This window comes from Protomyctophum bolini (assembly GCF_963924005.1).
Source record: "Protomyctophum bolini genome assembly, chromosome: 16".
Taxonomy (NCBI): domain Eukaryota; kingdom Metazoa; phylum Chordata; class Actinopteri; order Myctophiformes; family Myctophidae; genus Protomyctophum; species Protomyctophum bolini.
The window spans coordinates 23527752-23547201 of NC_137877.1; the positions used below are offsets into that span (position 1 = coordinate 23527752).

Below are 19450 nucleotides of genomic sequence, written 5' to 3' on the forward strand. Positions count from 1 at the left end.
TAGCACATTTCTAGACGAAGTCACAAAGTGCTTTACATCAAGAGAACAATAAAAGATCAATCCATGAGGCCTGGGCCATGGCTCAATGGTCCAGGCACCTTGGCTGGTAATCCAGTCTGGCAGTGTGCCGCGGGTTCGACTCCCGATCCCGACGGCCTTTACTGCATGTCACTCCCCCATCTCTCTCCCCATTTCCTGTCAGCCTACTGTCTGTCCCTTCATAAAAATATATAAAATAAAGGGCGAAAGCCTCAAAAAAACATATATATATATTTAAAAAAAAGATCAATCCATGCAATAGAAAATAGAAATACAAAACATACATAATACGATAATGACAGTTAGGAAAAGGCTTTAAGATAAAGGTGGGTTTTCAGCAGAGTTTTAAATGTTGATATTGATTTTGCGCATCTTAGGTCAGTAGGAAGGGCATTCCAGAGTATGGGGGCCCTGGTTGCAAAGGCCCTGTCACCCTTAGTGACAAGCTGAGCTGTAGGGGTCACCAGGAGGGCCTTGTCTGAGGACCTGAGTGGGCGCCCAGGTTTATAGGGTTTCAGCATGTCGGAGACGTAGCTAGTAGCCTGGCCATTCAGGGCTTTAAAAGGGTTTATAGGGTTTCAGCATGTCGGAGACGTAGCTAGTAGCCTGGCCATTCAGGGCTTTAAAAGTCATGAGTAAAATTGTAAAATGTATTCTAAAACTAACGGGTAGCCAATAGTGGGTAACTAATATGGGGGTGATGTGGTCACGTCTTTTGGAGTTGGTTAAAAGTCTGGCAGCTGAGTTTTGCACTAGTTGTAGGCGGGATAGTGATTTTTTGCAGAGACCGGAATAAATAGATTTGCAATAATCTAAACGAGAAGAAATAAAAGCATGAATTACCTTTTCTGTTGATTAATGTGACTATTTACCTAGTTGTTTATTTACTAGGGTTCATGCCACTCTTTTTGCCTTATGCCGATCTCGCATAAGTCGCTCTGGATAAGATCTCTGGTAAATGCCTGAACTGCATATTTGTACTGAAGAAATGCATTCTAGGAAGTACAGTGTTGTACATGGGTAAATGTAAACAAAGGATTCCCCAAGAGGGAGATGTTCTTGGAGAGAATTAAGTGAAGGGTAATTATGAGGAACGACGAGGCACTTCCTTAAGGCTGGGGATCACTTTGGGAAATGAGCTTCAGTGCCGTCATAGATGTGAGCGGACTATAAAGCAGCCATTGTGTGTCTGTGGGGCTGTGCAAATTGAATCCCACCTCATCCATCACGTGTGTTTGTGCGTGTGCGTGTGCACGTGCTCTGTCTGTTGTTCATACACCGTTACATGTGTCTCCATGGTCAGTGGGTGTTCTTCACTTCAAGGGCAAAAACAGCATACTGAATAAACCCTCCAGCAAAGGAGGCCATTTAACCACTTTACATTAAATAAATGTTAAATTCAATTACATTTTTATTATAGTTATTATTATTATAAAACACGTTGTCTCAAGATATTTTACATATAGAGCAGAGTTGAGATTGTCCCACCCTGGCCTGAGTAAGCATTTATGCTTTCAAACCTATTTTGGGCATGTAATTTTAGGCAAAGATATACAATGTGTCACATTGTGAGCTTTTAGAGCTTGCTATTTTTTAAAAGGGTCTTAAAAGCTATATGTGTAAATGTCATGTCCAGCCCGGGATTCAAAGCCGGGTCCCCTGGCTGCGTGAGTGCCAAAATGTCTACTGTTGAGCTGAGCATATTCGTGGCCACATCGCCCTAAAGAAATTGTATGTACAAAAAAAGAAATGTATGGATTGTGGTGACTGGTGAGATGGAAAGATAACTTTGTCGACATAAATGTGTATACCAGGACATGGTTATAAACTTATATACACAAATTGAACATGGATTCAATTATACACACAATAAGACACAATAAAACCAAACAATCTGGCTTTCCTTTAAAGGTGGAATGTTTGCCAGCAACCTGAACGACGCCCGTGGGGCTGTAATTAGCCGTTTATTTGGCAGCGTGCCGAATAAATGCTTAGGCGCGATCGATCCAACAAAACACAAGTGCTTATCAGAAAAACATAAGTGCTTGATGCAGGGAGTTGATGTGAAGTTCAGAAGCACAGGTTTAGGCAGGGTGTCGTTGGGCTGCAGGCCAGGCAGGAAGCAGCAGCCGGTGCCACCTGTGATCAGTGCCCAGGGTGAACCACAGCAGACTTGAACGGAAGAGACATTTCAAAGCCTTTTTTTGGAAGACGTACTTCCAGTTGCAGGTTTAAATTTCAACCTGGGGTGCCCGCTGGCCTATAGTGATTAAGGCACATACCTTAGTGAGTCGCGGGTTCAAGTCCCAAGCCCGATGACCTTTCCTGCGGGTCACTCCCTGTCTCTCTCCGTGTTTCCTGTCTCTCTCTCTCTACTGTGTACTATCAATAAAGGCAGAAAACCCCCCAAAATATCTTAAAAATAAATAATCTAAAGCTTTAGTTGTTGTTCCGTGGTTGTAGTAGTAATTCCATTAACCCTCCAAATCCACACAAAAGACAGTCTGAAGATCAACGAGGGAAGGACAGGCGGACGGGCAGAGAGTCAGAGCTTCCTGTGCACATTCTCCAGCTGATTTGCACAGATAATCATTCATACAGTTAAGTGGTCTGATTCAATTAGCCTATGGTCAGTCAGTCAGTTCATCCTGGCGCTGTATACTAGTTGGAAGTTTTACTTTTGTCGGGTGGAAACCTCATATCTCCTAAACGGTTACTTTTCAGGATAAAAATAAAAAAGTAGAGTTGTACCGATACTGGTATCGGTTACTCGGGTTACCCTCAATTACACCCTCAAGTAAAGTGGTTACTCAACACAAATAAAGTACTTGTATCGGTACCCGGTATCGGCGAATACTAGTAGTCGCTTTGCATTTCGAGCCTGTAGATTTGATGTTTTTGTTTGACAATGTAGTATGATCAAGTAGGGAGTTATTTTACTGCTAACAAAAATACACAAGTTAGAATATGGAGATAAGAGCTTTTTGCCCGACAGCAGCAACGATATAGAGAGCGAGATTGTCAGGGCAACCATGTCAGCTGCAGTTGTTAAACCCACGGCTCTGCGTCATTCTCTCTCTTTGTATCTGGTGTTTGGTCCACGGTGAAGCCGTAAAGCGAGGCTAGACGACCGACCGCAAGAACCCTCATCCTCTTGTAAAAGCTTTCATTAGACGGCCTCTGTTATTGCAGCGCTACAGCTAATGGCCCCACGGGGAGGGAGAGAGGGGTCACTCCATCCACCGCGTCATCTATCCGTCTTTCCTCTCACACTCTGGCTTTGCTTATGATATGATTACACTGCTTACACTACACAGCATTAATAGCCGTGGCCTGTTGGAGATATAATGGGGCTCCTCTGTAGTCTGTTAAATAGACTGGAGGGGCTGAAGTGGCTTTACTGCGGGGTTACACACACACACACACACACACACACACACACTCACAGCTGGTGGAGCAACTGTCTGTACTCTGTAGTATTATGTCCCCTCCCCTCCAGCAGTGCATACACACTCAAGCAGGCACGCACATACACGCACGCACACACAGACAGGCACAGACAATAACTCTCTCTTGTCTCTCCCTCTCTCTTACACACGCATGTCCGTCGCACACACAGCGGGCTCATGTAAAGCACAGAAACACAGAAACACACACAGATGTAGGCACGCACACAGACAGCGTCACTCTCTCTCTATCTCTCCATCACATCAGTGTGTGACACACACACACACACACACACACACACACACACACACACACACACACACACACACGCCCATCCCGGGCCAGGTCTTTGAAGTTCTGTGGTATGTGTTCATGTGGATCCATGCATAGCCAACCATTACGGGGTTAACCTCACCCTGTGTTCCTTTGCCTTGTGACCCCCCCGTCCCCCCCCATCCCGTCGTCTCCCCCCCCCCCCCCCCCCTCAGCCCCTCCCACAGCACCAGGCCTCTCTTATGTCCCCAATGATAAGTATAGGAAGGACATAGTTAAAAGAAAATCTGTTTTTGTAGTGCACAAAGAACTATCACTAGAGAAAGGTTCCATTACTCATAATGATGCCTTTATTGTAGTCTTTTAACAACTTAAGCCTTCTTTTATACATTGTGGCACACCATGATCGAGGCAGATTTGAAAAATGTAAGGTGGCATTTCTTCCTCGGCCTAGCGGGAACGTGCAGGCAAAGTTTCATGGCATTCAGATTTGAGGCATTGTGTTAAAAATGGCCCACTCCTGCTAACTTTAGAAGCCAATCAGGAATCAGGATTGAATATGAAAGATCGGACAGATCTGTGTTGATCACACTAGTTATATAAAAACTGTTTAGTAAATCCTGTGAAAAATGTGGAATTTCTTCTTAGGCCTATTGGAAGTGTGGATGCAATCGGACGCTGCGTTCATGATTTGAGGCAACAGACTACTCCTGCAATTTTGGAAGCCAATCGGACAGATCTGTCTTGATCACATGGCTATAGAGATGTGTAGGCTACAGATTGGCGTGATGTTTGCACAAAATCAGTTGGAGTAATGGAAAAAAAATCTGCCTCCTGGTGGTGCTATAACAGGCCCATGTCAAACATTTGGGGCAGAGGTTCTGCTCTGGCCTCCAGGGAGTGTTCATGCAGTTTCACGTCGATCGGACAACGGTGCCGGAGAGCGCTGTACATATCGGACGGACGAAAACATAGTCTCGCCCAGGCCTTTGGCCTGGCGGAGAAAAGAGATGGTTTTCTACCAATAGAATTATCCCTTTTTCCTGAGAAGAACCACTGTATCCAAACTTTTTCAATATATTTGCAGCACATGTACAAGCTCGTGGCGAAGTGACGCACTGTGATCTTGTAGATTTGAGAACCACTGGGCTAGGTGGTGCAGTGGTAATGGGATGACCGTCGGACCCCTTAGCTGAGAGATAATTGATTGTTGTCCCCCTGACTGTCCCCCCGTGACTGGGATGGAATGTTCTGACATGGACCCCCGGTCTCTAATTGGACCCCAGTGTCAATTAGATCATGTTCCTTCTCAGGCAGCTTTCCACAAAATGCTCTCTCTCTCGCTCTCTCGCTCTCTCGCTCTCTCTCTCTCTCTCTCTCTCTTTTCAGTGGCTTGGAATCGGTATTACAGAACGGTGTCGTGACTGTCAGCCCCACAGAATGGGTTTGTGGCTTGCAGATCTGCTACTTTTGGTACTTTTGTGTGACGCAGCGACGCTGTCAAGTAGGGCGTTAATTTACGGAAAAACATAACAAAAGTAGTACAAATATGTAGAAAAGACATTTCTGCCCGACAGCGACAATACACAGTTTTAGATCACATCAGGCAGGTGTATCAAAAATGCAGAATTTCAAGGACCTTTGACACACTGCATTAGTCCATGGACCCCCATAATCACGTAGTGTCCATTTTGTTTAATTTGTACACTCCTCTTTGTTACAGACCCTAACACAATCAATGCCGGAAAGACATGCCGCTTTTACTCTGAACGGTAAAAAAAACTGAGAAATATTTTGTTAGCTGACCTTGGTCTCGATTGTATTATATCGCTAGAAGCTCCAAAGCGTTCATATTTTGAACGAGAGGCATGTTGGAGTCAGAAATTAAGCGATTAGTATATCCATCAGATCAAAACCACGGAGAGTGCCCTGGATTAGGAGAGACGAGGCATTCTTTCTGCCGCGCTAACAGCTAAGTCAATGGGAAGCTAATATGACCGTAGAGTCCGACTGAAAAAATAAAAAAAGGAAAAAAATCTGAATATTCTCCTCTAGTCTGATATCATTGAGGATGCGGTAGGACGTGTACACGCGTCCAATGCATCCCTCGATTGGATTCCCTAGGACACGTCGGATGGACGGAAACGGTTAAGGGTCCATTTGGACTTCAATCATTTAGCTAGGGACCCGCTCAAGGAAACCTGGGGGTCCCCGGACCCCAGGTATGTCATGATTGATTGATTGAATACTGTATTAGTCAGAAATGTAAACGGGAGGAGTGGTACAGTAAGACATCACATTGGTTCCACTAATACCAATGCATTTTGTACCATTATAACAAAAAAACATGTTTTTCTACTGTCTGATAAGCTGATCTTTGTGTAAGATACACGCTTTTCCAAGTGTGACAGTTTGTGACATGCGTGGTAAGTGACTGAAGCAACACAACTCTCTCCTGGAATGAAGGCATGTTTGAGGTCAGCGACCTTGGCCTTCAGAACCGAGCGGTTCAGACCCCACATAGTCCAGTAAGAAACTCACTTAAGATCTTTCATGAAACAAAGGGTGGAATTCTTGGTATCAGGTTTGGCTTTCTGGGGTTCTCTGGGAGATATCCATAGCAGTCCAGAGGCCACCCTTCTGGTCTGTCCAGTGGGGATTTGTGGGTGTGTGGGCGCGTGCGTGTGTGTGGGCGTGCGTGCCTTTCTGTGTGTGAATGTGTGTGGTCTGTTTGTGTATAGAAGGTACATGCACAAGTCTTAAATTAAAGACTCTTATTGCTCCCAAAAATATGTATGAACATTTGTCAACATTTTGATATCTGCGGCCTTCGTCATGTGTACTGTACATATCTGTCCTTTCATTTCCCAGAAATGTAAAAGAAAGAAAACGGGAAAAAGATCTACAAGCGTAATGCAATGTGACACATTGTGAGCTGTTTTAGCTATTATTCAAGCTGATTCAGCTTAAGTAGGGTTAGTAGTACATAACATAGGTTAATACTTCCTTTTGAAATGTAGTGGAGTGAAAGTATTCCCCAAAAAAATTCTCAAGTAAGATTACAGATACTTTAATAATTTACAGTACTCACTCAAGTAAATGTACTTTGTTACTGTCCATGTTTGTGTGTACAGTGTCTAGTGTTTGTGTAACTTTCACTTATTTGTTCTATGGAGGAGGAGTGGGGGGGACGGACGAGGACGAGAAGCCATCAGTGTTGCCATGTTATTAGTATAAGCGACTTTGGGCTTTTTTTCTGTGAAGTTGCTTGTAAATATTTGTGGGTTTCTTTTTTTGGGGCTTGTTTCAAATTGTTTTAATTATTATTTAAACCAGTGGTTCTGAAATATTTTCATGTGGACCCCCAAATTAATGGGCCCTTGTGCCAGATTTGTGCAGTTTGAATGTTTCAAAACTCTTCCAAATATTCCATATTTTATTTCGAGACTTTGGAAAAATACTCTTTTAGGCTTGTTTTCCTAGACCCGGTTGCTTATTTCTCTCGCAAGATCTGGCAACACGCGAAGCCACAAGCCAGAAGTTCCTGGGAGGTAAAGGGACGAGGTCACCGTCTGGCCAAGGCAGGATCAAACCTGATTGGCAGGCTTTTGTGGGCCTGAAAGAAAGTTTGTGTGACCTGCAGACCCACAGCTGTCACAGGGGGGCAGGAGGGTGTGTGCTGTGGAAGAGAGAGGGGCCAATCAGATTAATGTAATGGTGCGAAATTGGAAAGACTAACAGCGTCAAACGTTTGATCCTGGCAGATGGTCACCATCCATGGACAATGTCCATCTCTTGGGGCCGTTTGCATAGTAGAGGAGACGAGGCCAGTGTGTAATGAAGGCAGCAGCACTCTGCCTTCTCGTACCGCCCCAATAAATATATAGAACAGACATGGGGAAATTATCATTCAGCTACTCTGCCACCAAAATGTGGAATGCTCTACCATCTAGACACCATGCAAAAGCAGGGTTTATCAAAGTGTGTGCTGTGACGCAAGTCCATGCGTGCCGCAGAACTATTTGATAATCTTTGACACTTCACTTCAGTTTGCTTACTATGCATTATTTTTTTGATCTACTGTAAATCCAATCTCTTCACCAAAACCTGTAGATCTGCTATTTTTTGGTGAATGTTCCACCCAGATACTGAGGTTCAAGTGGTCAGACAAAGTTATTTACAATCTGTCCTCCCTAATCTCTCAAGTTCACCTCGCGACATACCGTATCTTAAGGGGGAAAGATTTACATATTTACACAGCGTAATATGACCTAAAGTTATGTAAGGTGCTGTAAAGTAACAAAATAATTTAGGGGACATGGATGAAAATGTTATTTACAGGGTCGACCTGAGCCAAAAAGGTTTGAGAATCACTGATGTGAAACTCTGGTTTCTTTCAAAACTGGCCTGAAAAACATCAATCAGTGGACAACGAGGAGAGGTAAATGTAAATTCCTAGCCTAAGATTTAGACTCTCGTATTTATCGATTCTGAATTTCTGACATTTTCAATCTACGAGAGTCTAACAGTACGTTAGTGAGCAGGGTGAGCATCGGCCGACACATCACCCAATCGCCCGTTATCGCCCCGAAAAGATGAATTATTTTGATCTTTTCGGGCGACGTTGCGCCCCCCACTTTCGACCATCGCCTATTCGCCTGCTGTCGCCGTTAGTCGCCGGGTCCCATAGACAAATAATGCACTTCCGTAAAAAAGAAAGGGCCTTTCTGTGTGGAGTTTGCATGTTCTCCCCGTGTCCCCTAGGGTAGGTACCCTCACAAAAAACATGCAGTAATCCTGGTCACTAAACTGCCTCCCTCTGGCCAGCCGGGGCGCCTGATGGAGGGGAAAGGAACTGGTTGGAATAACGTGTTCCTTCCACGCGCTACGTCCAACCAGGGAAACTCCCCCCTGTCAGGTGTAAAGGAGCAACTTGGACACTCAGGCATGAGTTGAAGTCCGTTGCTCTCCCCTTGTCCCCCATATATGGGGACTAGGTTGGTGGAGGGTGTGTAGAGCCCAGGATCACATTAGATGATTGACACAGGGGTGAAAAATGGGTTACAAAATCGTGGGATAAAAAATGTATAAAAAGAAAAAAGAAAAAAAAGGGTTTTGATCCACTCTGTCTCGGAATCTGTCATCCATCTTGGATCTCTCCTCGTCTCCCCTAATGAGTGCAAGTGGCTGCGCAACCCTGACAGCCAGGGGCGCTGTTGTGCGGTTACAATCGATGAGAGATCCAAGATGGATGACAGATTCTGAATTTCTGAGACGGAGTGGATCAAAAAACTTTTTTTTTAAATTAAACTACGGACCTACATGTTTTAGGACTCATGCCGACCTGAAAAGTGGGGCAGTCTGAGAGGAAAATCCTAAGAACCATGGGTAATGAGAGAATCATTAGTCAGAATCGATAAATAAATCTAGTCTAATATTTCCCTGCATCGGAAGGAGGTTTCATTCACTGACCGTTTTTTCTTTTCTCCTTTAGTGTTCGTATTGATGCCATGTATTATGTTTTTTTCTTTTTTTGTAATTCTATGTTGATGAATTTAATTCATACTGTAGGACCACAATGGAAACAATCCATTATCCTTTATGTCTGACTGTACTACGTGCTGTTTACATTTCTGACTAAGTATTCAATCAGTCAATCATAAATCTGTGGACCCGGGCATAGTTATCACCATCACCACCATAATTTCTCGTATATGATATAAAGCCGTACATTTCAGCAAATCAAAAGACGAAAGGGCATTAAAACAATCCCTTGTAGGCTACAGTACATGCATTCCAGTGCATCCAGTGTACTTTGTGAAAGAGGATTGTTGTTTTGGATTTACTGTACTTTTCATCCGGATCATTTTAAAAGGTTTGCTGGCGAGATGCCCATGAGGCCCAATGCTACGAAACCCAAACCCCTTCCTCTTGTGAATGAATGCGCTCCCAGTTTTCCTGGATTTTAAGGAATTTATTTTTGATATGCTGATTAATACGTTTAAAATGTTGTTTCTTTCTGCAGCCACTCCGTTCCCTGGCGGGTTCAAGTGCTTCACCTGTGAAGACGCGCCCGACAACTACGAGTGCAACCGCTGGGCGCCCGACCTGTACTGCCCACGAGGTAATGAAGACTAGTGTTGGCAAAATAACATCCATCTTAAAGCTGCACCATGTAACTTTCCTCTTCTACCCTGGATTTGAACTTGGTTTATTTTGGTTTACCTTTGAGCTAATAGAGCCTGCATGCTTTCTCAGGGGATACATTTTATCTTGACCGTCAAAATTCATATCAGATCCTGTGTCGCGTGAGACATGACCTTTGACATGATCTATTCTAAATGTCTCAATAGAAGAGCAGGGAGACAAAATACATCAATAAGTTATATTGTTTTAACATACTCTACCATAGAGATTGTATAATTCAATTCAATCTTTATTAGCGGGCTCGGGTCCATATACAAGGTACAAAGGAATAGAAAATCATTTAAAAGAAAATAAGACAATAATTTAGAAGATGTAAAATAAATAGTAAAGTTATAGCCTATATTGTATTAACATACTCTACCACCATACAAATTGTATAATTTATATTGTATTAACATACTCTACCATACAGATTGTATGAATTATATTGTATTAACAACATACTGTTAATTAACAACAAAATGTTAATTAAAAAAAGTTTTACCCACACTCATAATAACAGGGATGCTGGAGTTCAAGTGATTAATGTGGGGTCGTTCAACTCTTATGAAGTTGAACGACCCACCATCCATATTCTGGGAGGGAAACGTTAGTCAAAAATAGCAGATCCACAAGCTTGTAGATCTGCTTTTTGGTGAAGAGAGGGGGGGGGGGAATCCAATAGTATTTTCTGTTTTTCCTCGCCTCTCAAGCACTTGTCTTCTTGTATTTAGATACGACATTCTTTGCCTCCATGAGCCGCTGTAAATTCATGCACACACTGTTTATTCTGTGGAGGTCTCTGTACCTGTACATATTTCACCAGCTGTGGACATGTTTAGCTCATAAATAGCTGTCCTGATAAAAACGCGCCAGCCCAAAGTCAGCCTGTCGTGACCGCTGCTGCCGGGCGAGATTTACAGTTCCTCTATTAATGACGGAGTATTCCTTGGCCTTGGCTCATAAAGAAAAGCACATTCTTTGTTTGGAAAAACACAGTCTTAGATTTTCAGATACGGGGGCTTGACCAAAAGAAATTGGAATGTTTTCCCTGTAACGTTTGCAATGCAATGAGCAGTATTTCCCTCAGGTTTCAACGGTACATGACAAAAGTCATATTCATCGGATATAGAATTGTGTAGCAAAAAAGCTCAGCTCAAGCCTGATTTGAGATGAAAAGGCCCTGCTTATGGAGCTTAGCATCAAATTAACATTCTTTGTGTCAACTTAAGTTTCAATCTCATAAGGATTGTGTTAGAGGTGAATTTATAGTGTGTGTGTGTGTGTGTGTGTGTGTGTGTGTGTGTGTGTGTGTGTGTGTGTGTGTGTGTGTGTGTGTGTGTGTGTGTGTGCGCGCGCGTGCGCGTGCACACACACACACACACACACACACACACACACACAAAAAAGGAAATACACACACACACACACACACACAAAAGGAAATACACACACTACCACAAACGGGTAGCTCACAGACACATAAGAAGCCATAATCAGGGAACAAGATCCATGAAATAATAACAGTAGGCCTAATACATACAATAAATATCTAATATTCAAAAAAGGTTTAAGTTGAATTGCCCTTCCTTTTTGTACTCCAATAATAAGCAAATATAATAAACTGACAAACATAGGAGAAAAAAGGGACAGAAAAAGACAGTGCATGGCCTCTATAGGCCCGTTATTTGGGCATTTGGTTGAATACAATTTTGTCCACAATTCCATGCTGTATTGACTATTGATGTGGTACGTACCATTAGAGACAGCAGGCAAACGTTGATCAAAATAACAATTATTCTACATTCTCTGTGTATAGTAGACTTCTTGTAAATGAAGTAATGCAGATGTTTAACAATAATTTAACTCCTGAGAGCATCAAATTCATTTTATACACTGAAGAGTTAAAGATCTAATAAGGCTCCATTTGGTTACCAACTCTCCCATCATTTAGCTGGGGCCCACCTGGAACCCCCTCAGGGACCACTGGTGGTCCCCGGACCCACTGGTTGAGAACCACTGCTCTAGAGAACATTGTTTTCCTTGCCAGATGCCAGGTATTGCTACACGCGCCACAAGATGGACATGGAGGGGGACAGCGTGTCTGTGACAAAACGTTGCGTCGCCCTGGAGGACTGTCTCTACACAGGGTGCACTCACATGGACCATGAAGGAAACCAGGTGAGTAGAGTAGACCAATAAATGCTCGCCAGAGTTCAATTTACATTTCATTATCTGGGCAGAAACCTCTTATCCCATATCTTAACTTTTTGTATTTATTTTTTGTAATTTAACTAAAATCTTTACTTCTGGGGGGACAAAAGACAGAAGACAACTCTCCGTGCCATTTGATGAGCTCAAGTGCTGTGAACTCTAATGCAGTGGTTCTCAGACTTCTGTCAAGGATCTCCCTATCGGCAAATTTATATGGATTTGGCTGCGGACCCCCATCTGTAAATATCTTGTGCCAGAGACTGCCCATACAAGTTATACTTTTGAGAGAGGGAGAGAATCATACCCGTCTGAAGTGAGTGGTACTGTGCAAGCCCTCCTCCCTGGCCGGTCTGTGTGTTAGGCTGTGCAACAGTGACACTTAAACGAACGCTATTTCTGTGCTTGGACAGACAGACAGATATACCGACCCAGGGACAGACAGACCCAGGGACACACATACCGTTAGCTGTCTATATATATTTTTGAGTGGTTGCACCACTCAAAAAGGAAAAGTTACTGAATTTGAGTGTAGATGTACCATCTGACAATATAGCATTAACCAAAGGTCAGTGCACACAGGAGGTCGGCGTCTTTGGTGTTAATGGTCTGGCGGGAGGTCAACCTGTTTGGTTGTGGTGGTGTGAGTTTCCCTCAGCAGAAAGCTTATGTTCTTTTAGGAGATCCTGTTCCACAATATGCTGGAGGGGGAAAAGACTTCTTCATTACCACAGCTTATGTAGAACAGAGAAGAACTTGGTACCAAGTTACAGCTAACATTCAACAATAGAGATTCATGATAGTTATTATTATAGCATTACTAATAATTATTATAATACTGTTGCTGTCGGGCAGAAACCTCCCATCTCTGTATTTTAAGTAAAGTTTTTGTCTTTTTTGTAAATGAACGCCCTACACAGTCACACTACACCGTCACACAGTGACACAAACTAGCACAAGCTCGAGCTTGTCGATCTGCTGTCTTTTCTATTTTTGAATTTGAATCCTGACATTTTTTAAACTGTTTTAGACATGTTTCCACCCGACAGAGACGCGACAATAATAATAAGTATAATAATAATAGTTACCATTGTTTCCATGATTAAAGAGAGAAAGGCAAACAAGAGAGTTGCTTTTCCCATTGCTATCTATTGTGCGGTTGTGGTACCCATCCTGAGCCTGCTGCCTACCAGCACTGGAATACTGAGCCCTATTCAGAAGATAATTACGTGACGTCTTCCCTCAATTGTCAGCAATCTCTGAACCCATCTATTATCAAGTATGACAGAATGATCAAAATTAATAAAGAATAAAGCACCTATCTATCTAATTTGTGTTGGGGGTGGGGCATCGGGATCAGCAAATCTACAGCCATTTCCTCCCTATTAGGAACCTGTACCAAACAGAGAGAGGTCGATAATATAATAGATTTTCTCCTGATTTGTCTCTCTGAAAAAGCCATTTCAGTATGAAAATATTGGGAAGATTGTGTGACTTGTGACGAACGATTGGGTCCAATATTTTGTTCATTGACCATGGGGCTAAAGAATCGTTCCGAAGTTGTGTTCACTTTCACTCCTCCATTGGAATTAATAAACTCCAAACTGCTTCCGGTCGCCTACTCTACTGTACAGGACAGTACAGTACACTAATGCGGGGTAAAGATGTGCCCACCAGTCTCTTTCAGCACCACTTAAACAGGCAGTTTAGTTAATCCTTCAGATCCTTCAAAGCGCTCAGAGCAGATAAGATGAAGACGGGGGTATTAACTGGGGGTTTCTTCCTGGACACTGTCACTGTAATCCTTGCTGAAACATGTGTGTCTAGTCTTCACTAAGGATGGACGGACGGGCGGAGGAAGGAAATTACAGGGCTGCAGATCAGAACGTCAGTCCAAGGGCCTGGGAAGTGGGAACTAAAAACCTGATGCAAAACGATTATTGTCAAATGGCAACAAGGAATCAGCGGTGTCCGCTTTATTTACCATTCGTATTTTACATAATTAATTAATTGTCATTTTCATTCAACTTCTTTTTTTTGACCCTCCTATATCCAGCTTTTAGTGTCCGTCCACAAACTTCGTCCGTCCACAAACATTAAATTACAATGAATGGATCATTTTACGTCAGTGTCTGAGCAAATAGACATACGACAAATTCCCTAACACAAACATTGATATGTTGTGTATAAATACTGTACTAGGCTTTCAATTCTCAACTTTCAGTAACAAGTTGGCGATACACTTGATTGAATGAGTTGATGTACAGTACAGGGTAACAAGACTACTCGCCCCGTTTCTGTTTTCCTCCCAGAATTTTCCCCAGTGAGGGGTGGGAGAGGCTGGACAGCAGACGGCTGGACTTTGAATTTCTCTAACTATAAACTTTCATGACAGCAGAACAGCCTAAGTACAAATATAATTTATGAAAAGCTACTACAGTGAAGTCTGTTCACAGAAGTTGTTGTAGGATATGTGGGGATTATCTGACGAGGTACCATTTGAGGGGGGGGGCAAAACCTTACATATACTAAATAATACTAAATTGTTTATAGGTTCAATATAAGTCAAATAATATAGCCTTTCCACAGCAGTATCTTTTTATATTTCTCCAAAAAGAATACAAACAGCCAATAGCATATTACAAAGTTATCCCCCTCACTGGGGAAAATTCTGTGAGGAAAAACGGGCAAGCACCGGGGCGAGTATTCCAGTATGATGTTGTACGATGATAAGAGCGCCCCTCACGGGTGTGTGAAGGTTATTTAATGTCAAGTAAGTGTTGTGTAGAAGTAGGGAAGATAGCCCATCTACTAGGTCACAACGCGCTGCAGCGCAATGCTTTGTGAGCTTGTTTAGATCGGATATTTTTTTAAGTGAAAGTGTTTAAATCTGCATATGGGTGAAAAAAACCAATTCAAAAATCTAATATGTCGGGTGGAAACCTCATAATGTATGTCCAACTGTTACTTTAAACCTCATAATGTATGTCCAACTGTTACTTTAAACCTCATAATGTATGTCCAACTGTTACTTTAAACCTCATAATGTATGTCCAACTGTTACTTTCAGGATTCCATTTCAAAAGTAATAAAAGTAGCAGAGACATAATGTTGTTCCTATAGCAAGCATTTACCCGGTAAAGTAATAAAAGTAGCAGAGACATAATGTTGTTCCTATAGCAAGCATTTGTGTGATGGAAAGGAAAAGCTACACAGAAACCTTGGGCAGAACATTATTATACGCTGAAGAATCTGCACATAAAAAGCAAACATAATTATATGCACGCATGTGTGCAAACAGCCTTATGCCTAAACTTACAAAATGCGTTGATGTGTGTAGATTGGCTATTTTCACTATTTTACAATGTTTTTCAAATGGCAAAAAATGCTTAATAAGTTTAGGCATAAGGGGTTATGCCTAAACCGCGAAAGATATGGCTCAAAATGTAATAACATAATCGGCAACAAAGACAACAGACTACAGTCTAACTAATAACTAGATATAGTCTAGGTCAGATCCTCCGTCACCATGGACTTCAGTTCCACTCCTACGCCGACGACACACAGCTGTACCTTTCCACCAAAGCCATCACCCCAACCACCCACTCCACTCTCACTGCCTGCCTCACAGATATTAAAACGTGGATGCAAAAGAACTTTCTCAAACTAAACTGCAATAAATCGGAAATCATCATCATCGGTCCCAACTCCCTCACCAATTCCACCCAAGGTTTTTCACTCAACATTGATGGATCCACTGTTACACCCTCCACCCGCATCCGCAACCTTGGTATCATTTTTGACCCCACCCTTTCATTCCTCCCCCATGTTAACCAAGTCACCAAAACCGCCTTCTTTCACCTCAAGAACATTGCCCGTCTCCGACCCTCTCTGTCATTTTCCGCAGCCGAAACACTCATCCATGCCTTCATCTCATCCCGCCTTGATTATTGTAACAGTATCCTCTACGGCACCACCTCCAAAGTCCTCAATAAACTGCAATATGTCCAGAATTCAGCTGCCCGCCTGCTCACTTGTACCCGTTCCAGAGACCATATTACACCTGTCCTCCGTGACCTTCACTGGCTACCGGTTAAACAAAGAATCCACTTCAAAACACTCCTGACCACCTACAAAGCTCTAAATAACCTGGCTCCCCCATACCTCTGTGACCTCCTCAAACGCCATGCCCCCTCTCGCTCCCTCAGGTCTGGTGATGCAAACCTCCTCGATGTCCCCAAAACCAAACTCCGTACGTGGGGGGACAGAGCTTTCGCCTTTGCTGCCCCAACCCTGTGGAATGCCCTCCCTAAGGCACTCAGAGATGCCCCCACCCTTCAAACCTTCAAATCCACCCTCAAAACCCACCTCTTCAAAATTGCCTTCCCTAGCTAACCCTTTTCACTGTCTTTTAATGTTCTTTAGCTTTTAGTGTTATTTTTCCTTTTCTTTCTATTAAAGTTGTTTTTAATTTGTTGTTACCTCTGTAAAGCCCCCCCATGTAAAGCGTCTTTGGGTACTCAGAAAAGCGCTATATAAGTTTGAGATATTATTATTATTATTATTATTATTATTATTATTATAATAAGCCAATTTGAAAAGGGTGCCGTTTCTTCTTATGCCTTGGATGGTAATTGGATGATTTGAGGCATGTTTTTCAAAAATCCACCCGTTGGTGGCGCTATAACAGGCCAATGTGAAAAGGGTGGGATATATTCCTCACCCTAGAAAGAAAATCTGTGAGGCTTGTTGTTCAAAACGGGCCAATCCTGCAATTCTGCAAACTAGGATGGAATATGAAATATCGGACAGATCCGTCTTGAACACATGACTATAGAGATGGTGTGTAATGATTTCCGGGATTTTTGGACAGAATCTGGAGGAGCAATATCAACAATGTGTTTTTCTAAAGTCGGCCTCCTGGTGGCGCCGAACAGGCCGCCGAACAGGCCGTTCTGGAAAATTTGGTCTGCTAAATTTGTCATCGGCCAGGGTGTTAATTTACGTAAAACACAAAAAACATATGGAGATAAGAGGTGTCTGGCTGACAGTAACTATTTAGACTACTGGACGGGATCTCGGTCACATTGCAGTGCCATAAAATAAAGACAAGTGGACACAGGCACTTAACATTTTGATTGATTGATTGTTCCTGTGTTTTGCTCCAGGTGTGTACAGCCTGCTGCGAGGGGAATATCTGTAACCTCCCGCTGCCTTGGAACCAGACAGAGGCCATCTTCGCCACCACCTCGCCACTCAGTGGCGCCGCGGGGCTTTCCAAAAGCCACGCACTGACATTCAGTCTGCTCACTCTCACAGCGGTCATCTCAACTTAACTCTTAACCAACGACAAACTTTGGAAGTCTGATGTTGCCGGAGTCACCCTCTCTCTCTCGGGCAGGACCGGCTCCTATACATCTCCTATTCTCCAGGTTTTCAGGACTTGACTACAGTACCAGTTTGGACGGTTTTGTCTTCCTTTTTTTTAATGTTTTAAAAGGGATTTCAAGCGATGGACTGACAGCCCCTCAAAAACGTTTTAAGTAGATTATCGGGAGAATGAGCACTTAGCACTGTGCACGGTGGTACTTGACTTTGGAAACCGCTGCCATTATCACCATGGATCTTTTGAAGGATAAAACATCATAAACATGACTGTATAATGTTACAGCTCTCCACTGGGGTTCCTCTGTCTAGGCAGTGTTGCCAGATCTTGCAGAGAGAGAAACGAGCAACCAGGTCTACGAAAGAGGAGAAGTGACATGAGCACACACACACACACACACACACACACACACACACACACACACACACACACACACACACAGCTATTTGAAAATAGCCTATCTACAAGCTCACAACTTGTCGCATCGTGACTGACATTATTTTACAAGCCCATATTTTGGAGGGGGGGGTGGGGGGAGTCCGTAGAGAAATGCATATTCATTTGGGGGTCTTCGCCATGAAAAGATTTTTCGTACCTTTAAACAACATTTAGGAAACAAGCCCAAATACCATAAGCAACTACACTTTAGAGACAAGCCCAAAAAAACAACAACTACCAATAATTATTTACAAATGACATTACTGAAAAATGAGCCCAAAGTTGCTTAGAATAAGCATACATGGCAATGCTGCCTCTAGGCCATGTCACGGGTGAGATGGGGTGGGGGTAGCTGTAAGCCTAGAAATTTGTCTTGGCTGGTTAGAACTTGTCAGTTTAAGGGCTTCATACATTTTTAGGCGATAAGGAAAGATTTGAAGAACATTGCCCTAGCCAGAATGTTTTTTTTTCTGTCTGACTTTCACGTTTTATAATGTTGATGTTACATTTTGTGAGTCCTTATTATTCCATGTTTGTGTTTATTGAACACATGTGTAAATATATATAGTATTTATTTTTATACATAAACTGTCGTTATTATGCTAGAAATGTGAAGATGTGTGGAATGTTAAAACCTGTTTTTATTTCAGCATGTATCTGATGTGTACCGTGAGTGACTCACAGAGTAGCAGCACTGGAAGGGAAAGATTACTCCCCGTAGCTGGATAGATAACTCATAGTAAGCAACGTCGAAGAAATAACTGCAACGTGAAATAACTTGGGAGTGTTTCTCATTCCTGACACATTACTGGTTGACGCTGGAACATGACACTCATTTAAGAGCCTCATGCAAGTGTAATTCATCACATCGTCACCTTCATAAAATTATGGATATTTTCTTCCTAAATCAGCTCTCCATGACACTGCAGCAACCTCTGGTAAAATCACCTATATGCTGTCCCCGTCTCAGTAGTATAATATAATATAAAAAGGATCATGCTGTCCCCGTCTCAGTATAGTATAGTGGCCTATCTCAAGAGTGAAAATGAAAGGACAATGTGACTTAGGCCAATTTATTTGTATGTCAATATAATATTTTTGGGTCAATTGATTAAGAAATATATAGCTTGTTTTGGTCCAGTTTTTTCTAAAAACATAACATAGGCCATTTAAAAAGGTGACATTGTTATTAACGATATCAACTTTTTTTGTTGTTGTTGTGGAGAACTAGCCTTGGATTTCAGGCCAGTCAAAATACCTTGCTTAAGTCGTTTAAAGGAGTAGTTCACCCCAAAAAAAACATTTATGTTCTATCAATTTCACACCCCATGAATCCTTGAATTCCAAGGAGATTTATTTGTTTTGTCACATTTCTGAGCCAATACTTTAATGATCGGCAAGTCTATATGACCGGTCATCCAATGAGTATACTGACCGATGACCTGGTCATCCAATGAGTATACTGACCGA

At 42.5% G+C, this 19450-nt stretch overlaps 1 protein-coding gene across 1 annotated transcript in view; it reads left to right on the forward strand.

Moving 5' to 3' along the window:
- Nucleotides 1-17641, forward strand: part of lypd6 (LY6/PLAUR domain containing 6) — a 45406-nt gene extending 27765 nt beyond the window's left edge. The window contains exons 3-5 of the mRNA XM_080785744.1: nucleotides 9785-9883; nucleotides 11996-12126; nucleotides 17325-17641. Of these exons, the coding sequence (XP_080641870.1) occupies nucleotides 9785-9883; nucleotides 11996-12126; nucleotides 17325-17492 (398 nt within the window). The 3' untranslated portion in view covers nucleotides 17493-17641. The remainder of the gene's footprint in view (nucleotides 1-9784; nucleotides 9884-11995; nucleotides 12127-17324) is intronic.
- The last annotated feature ends 1809 nt before the right edge of the window (nucleotides 17642-19450 follow it).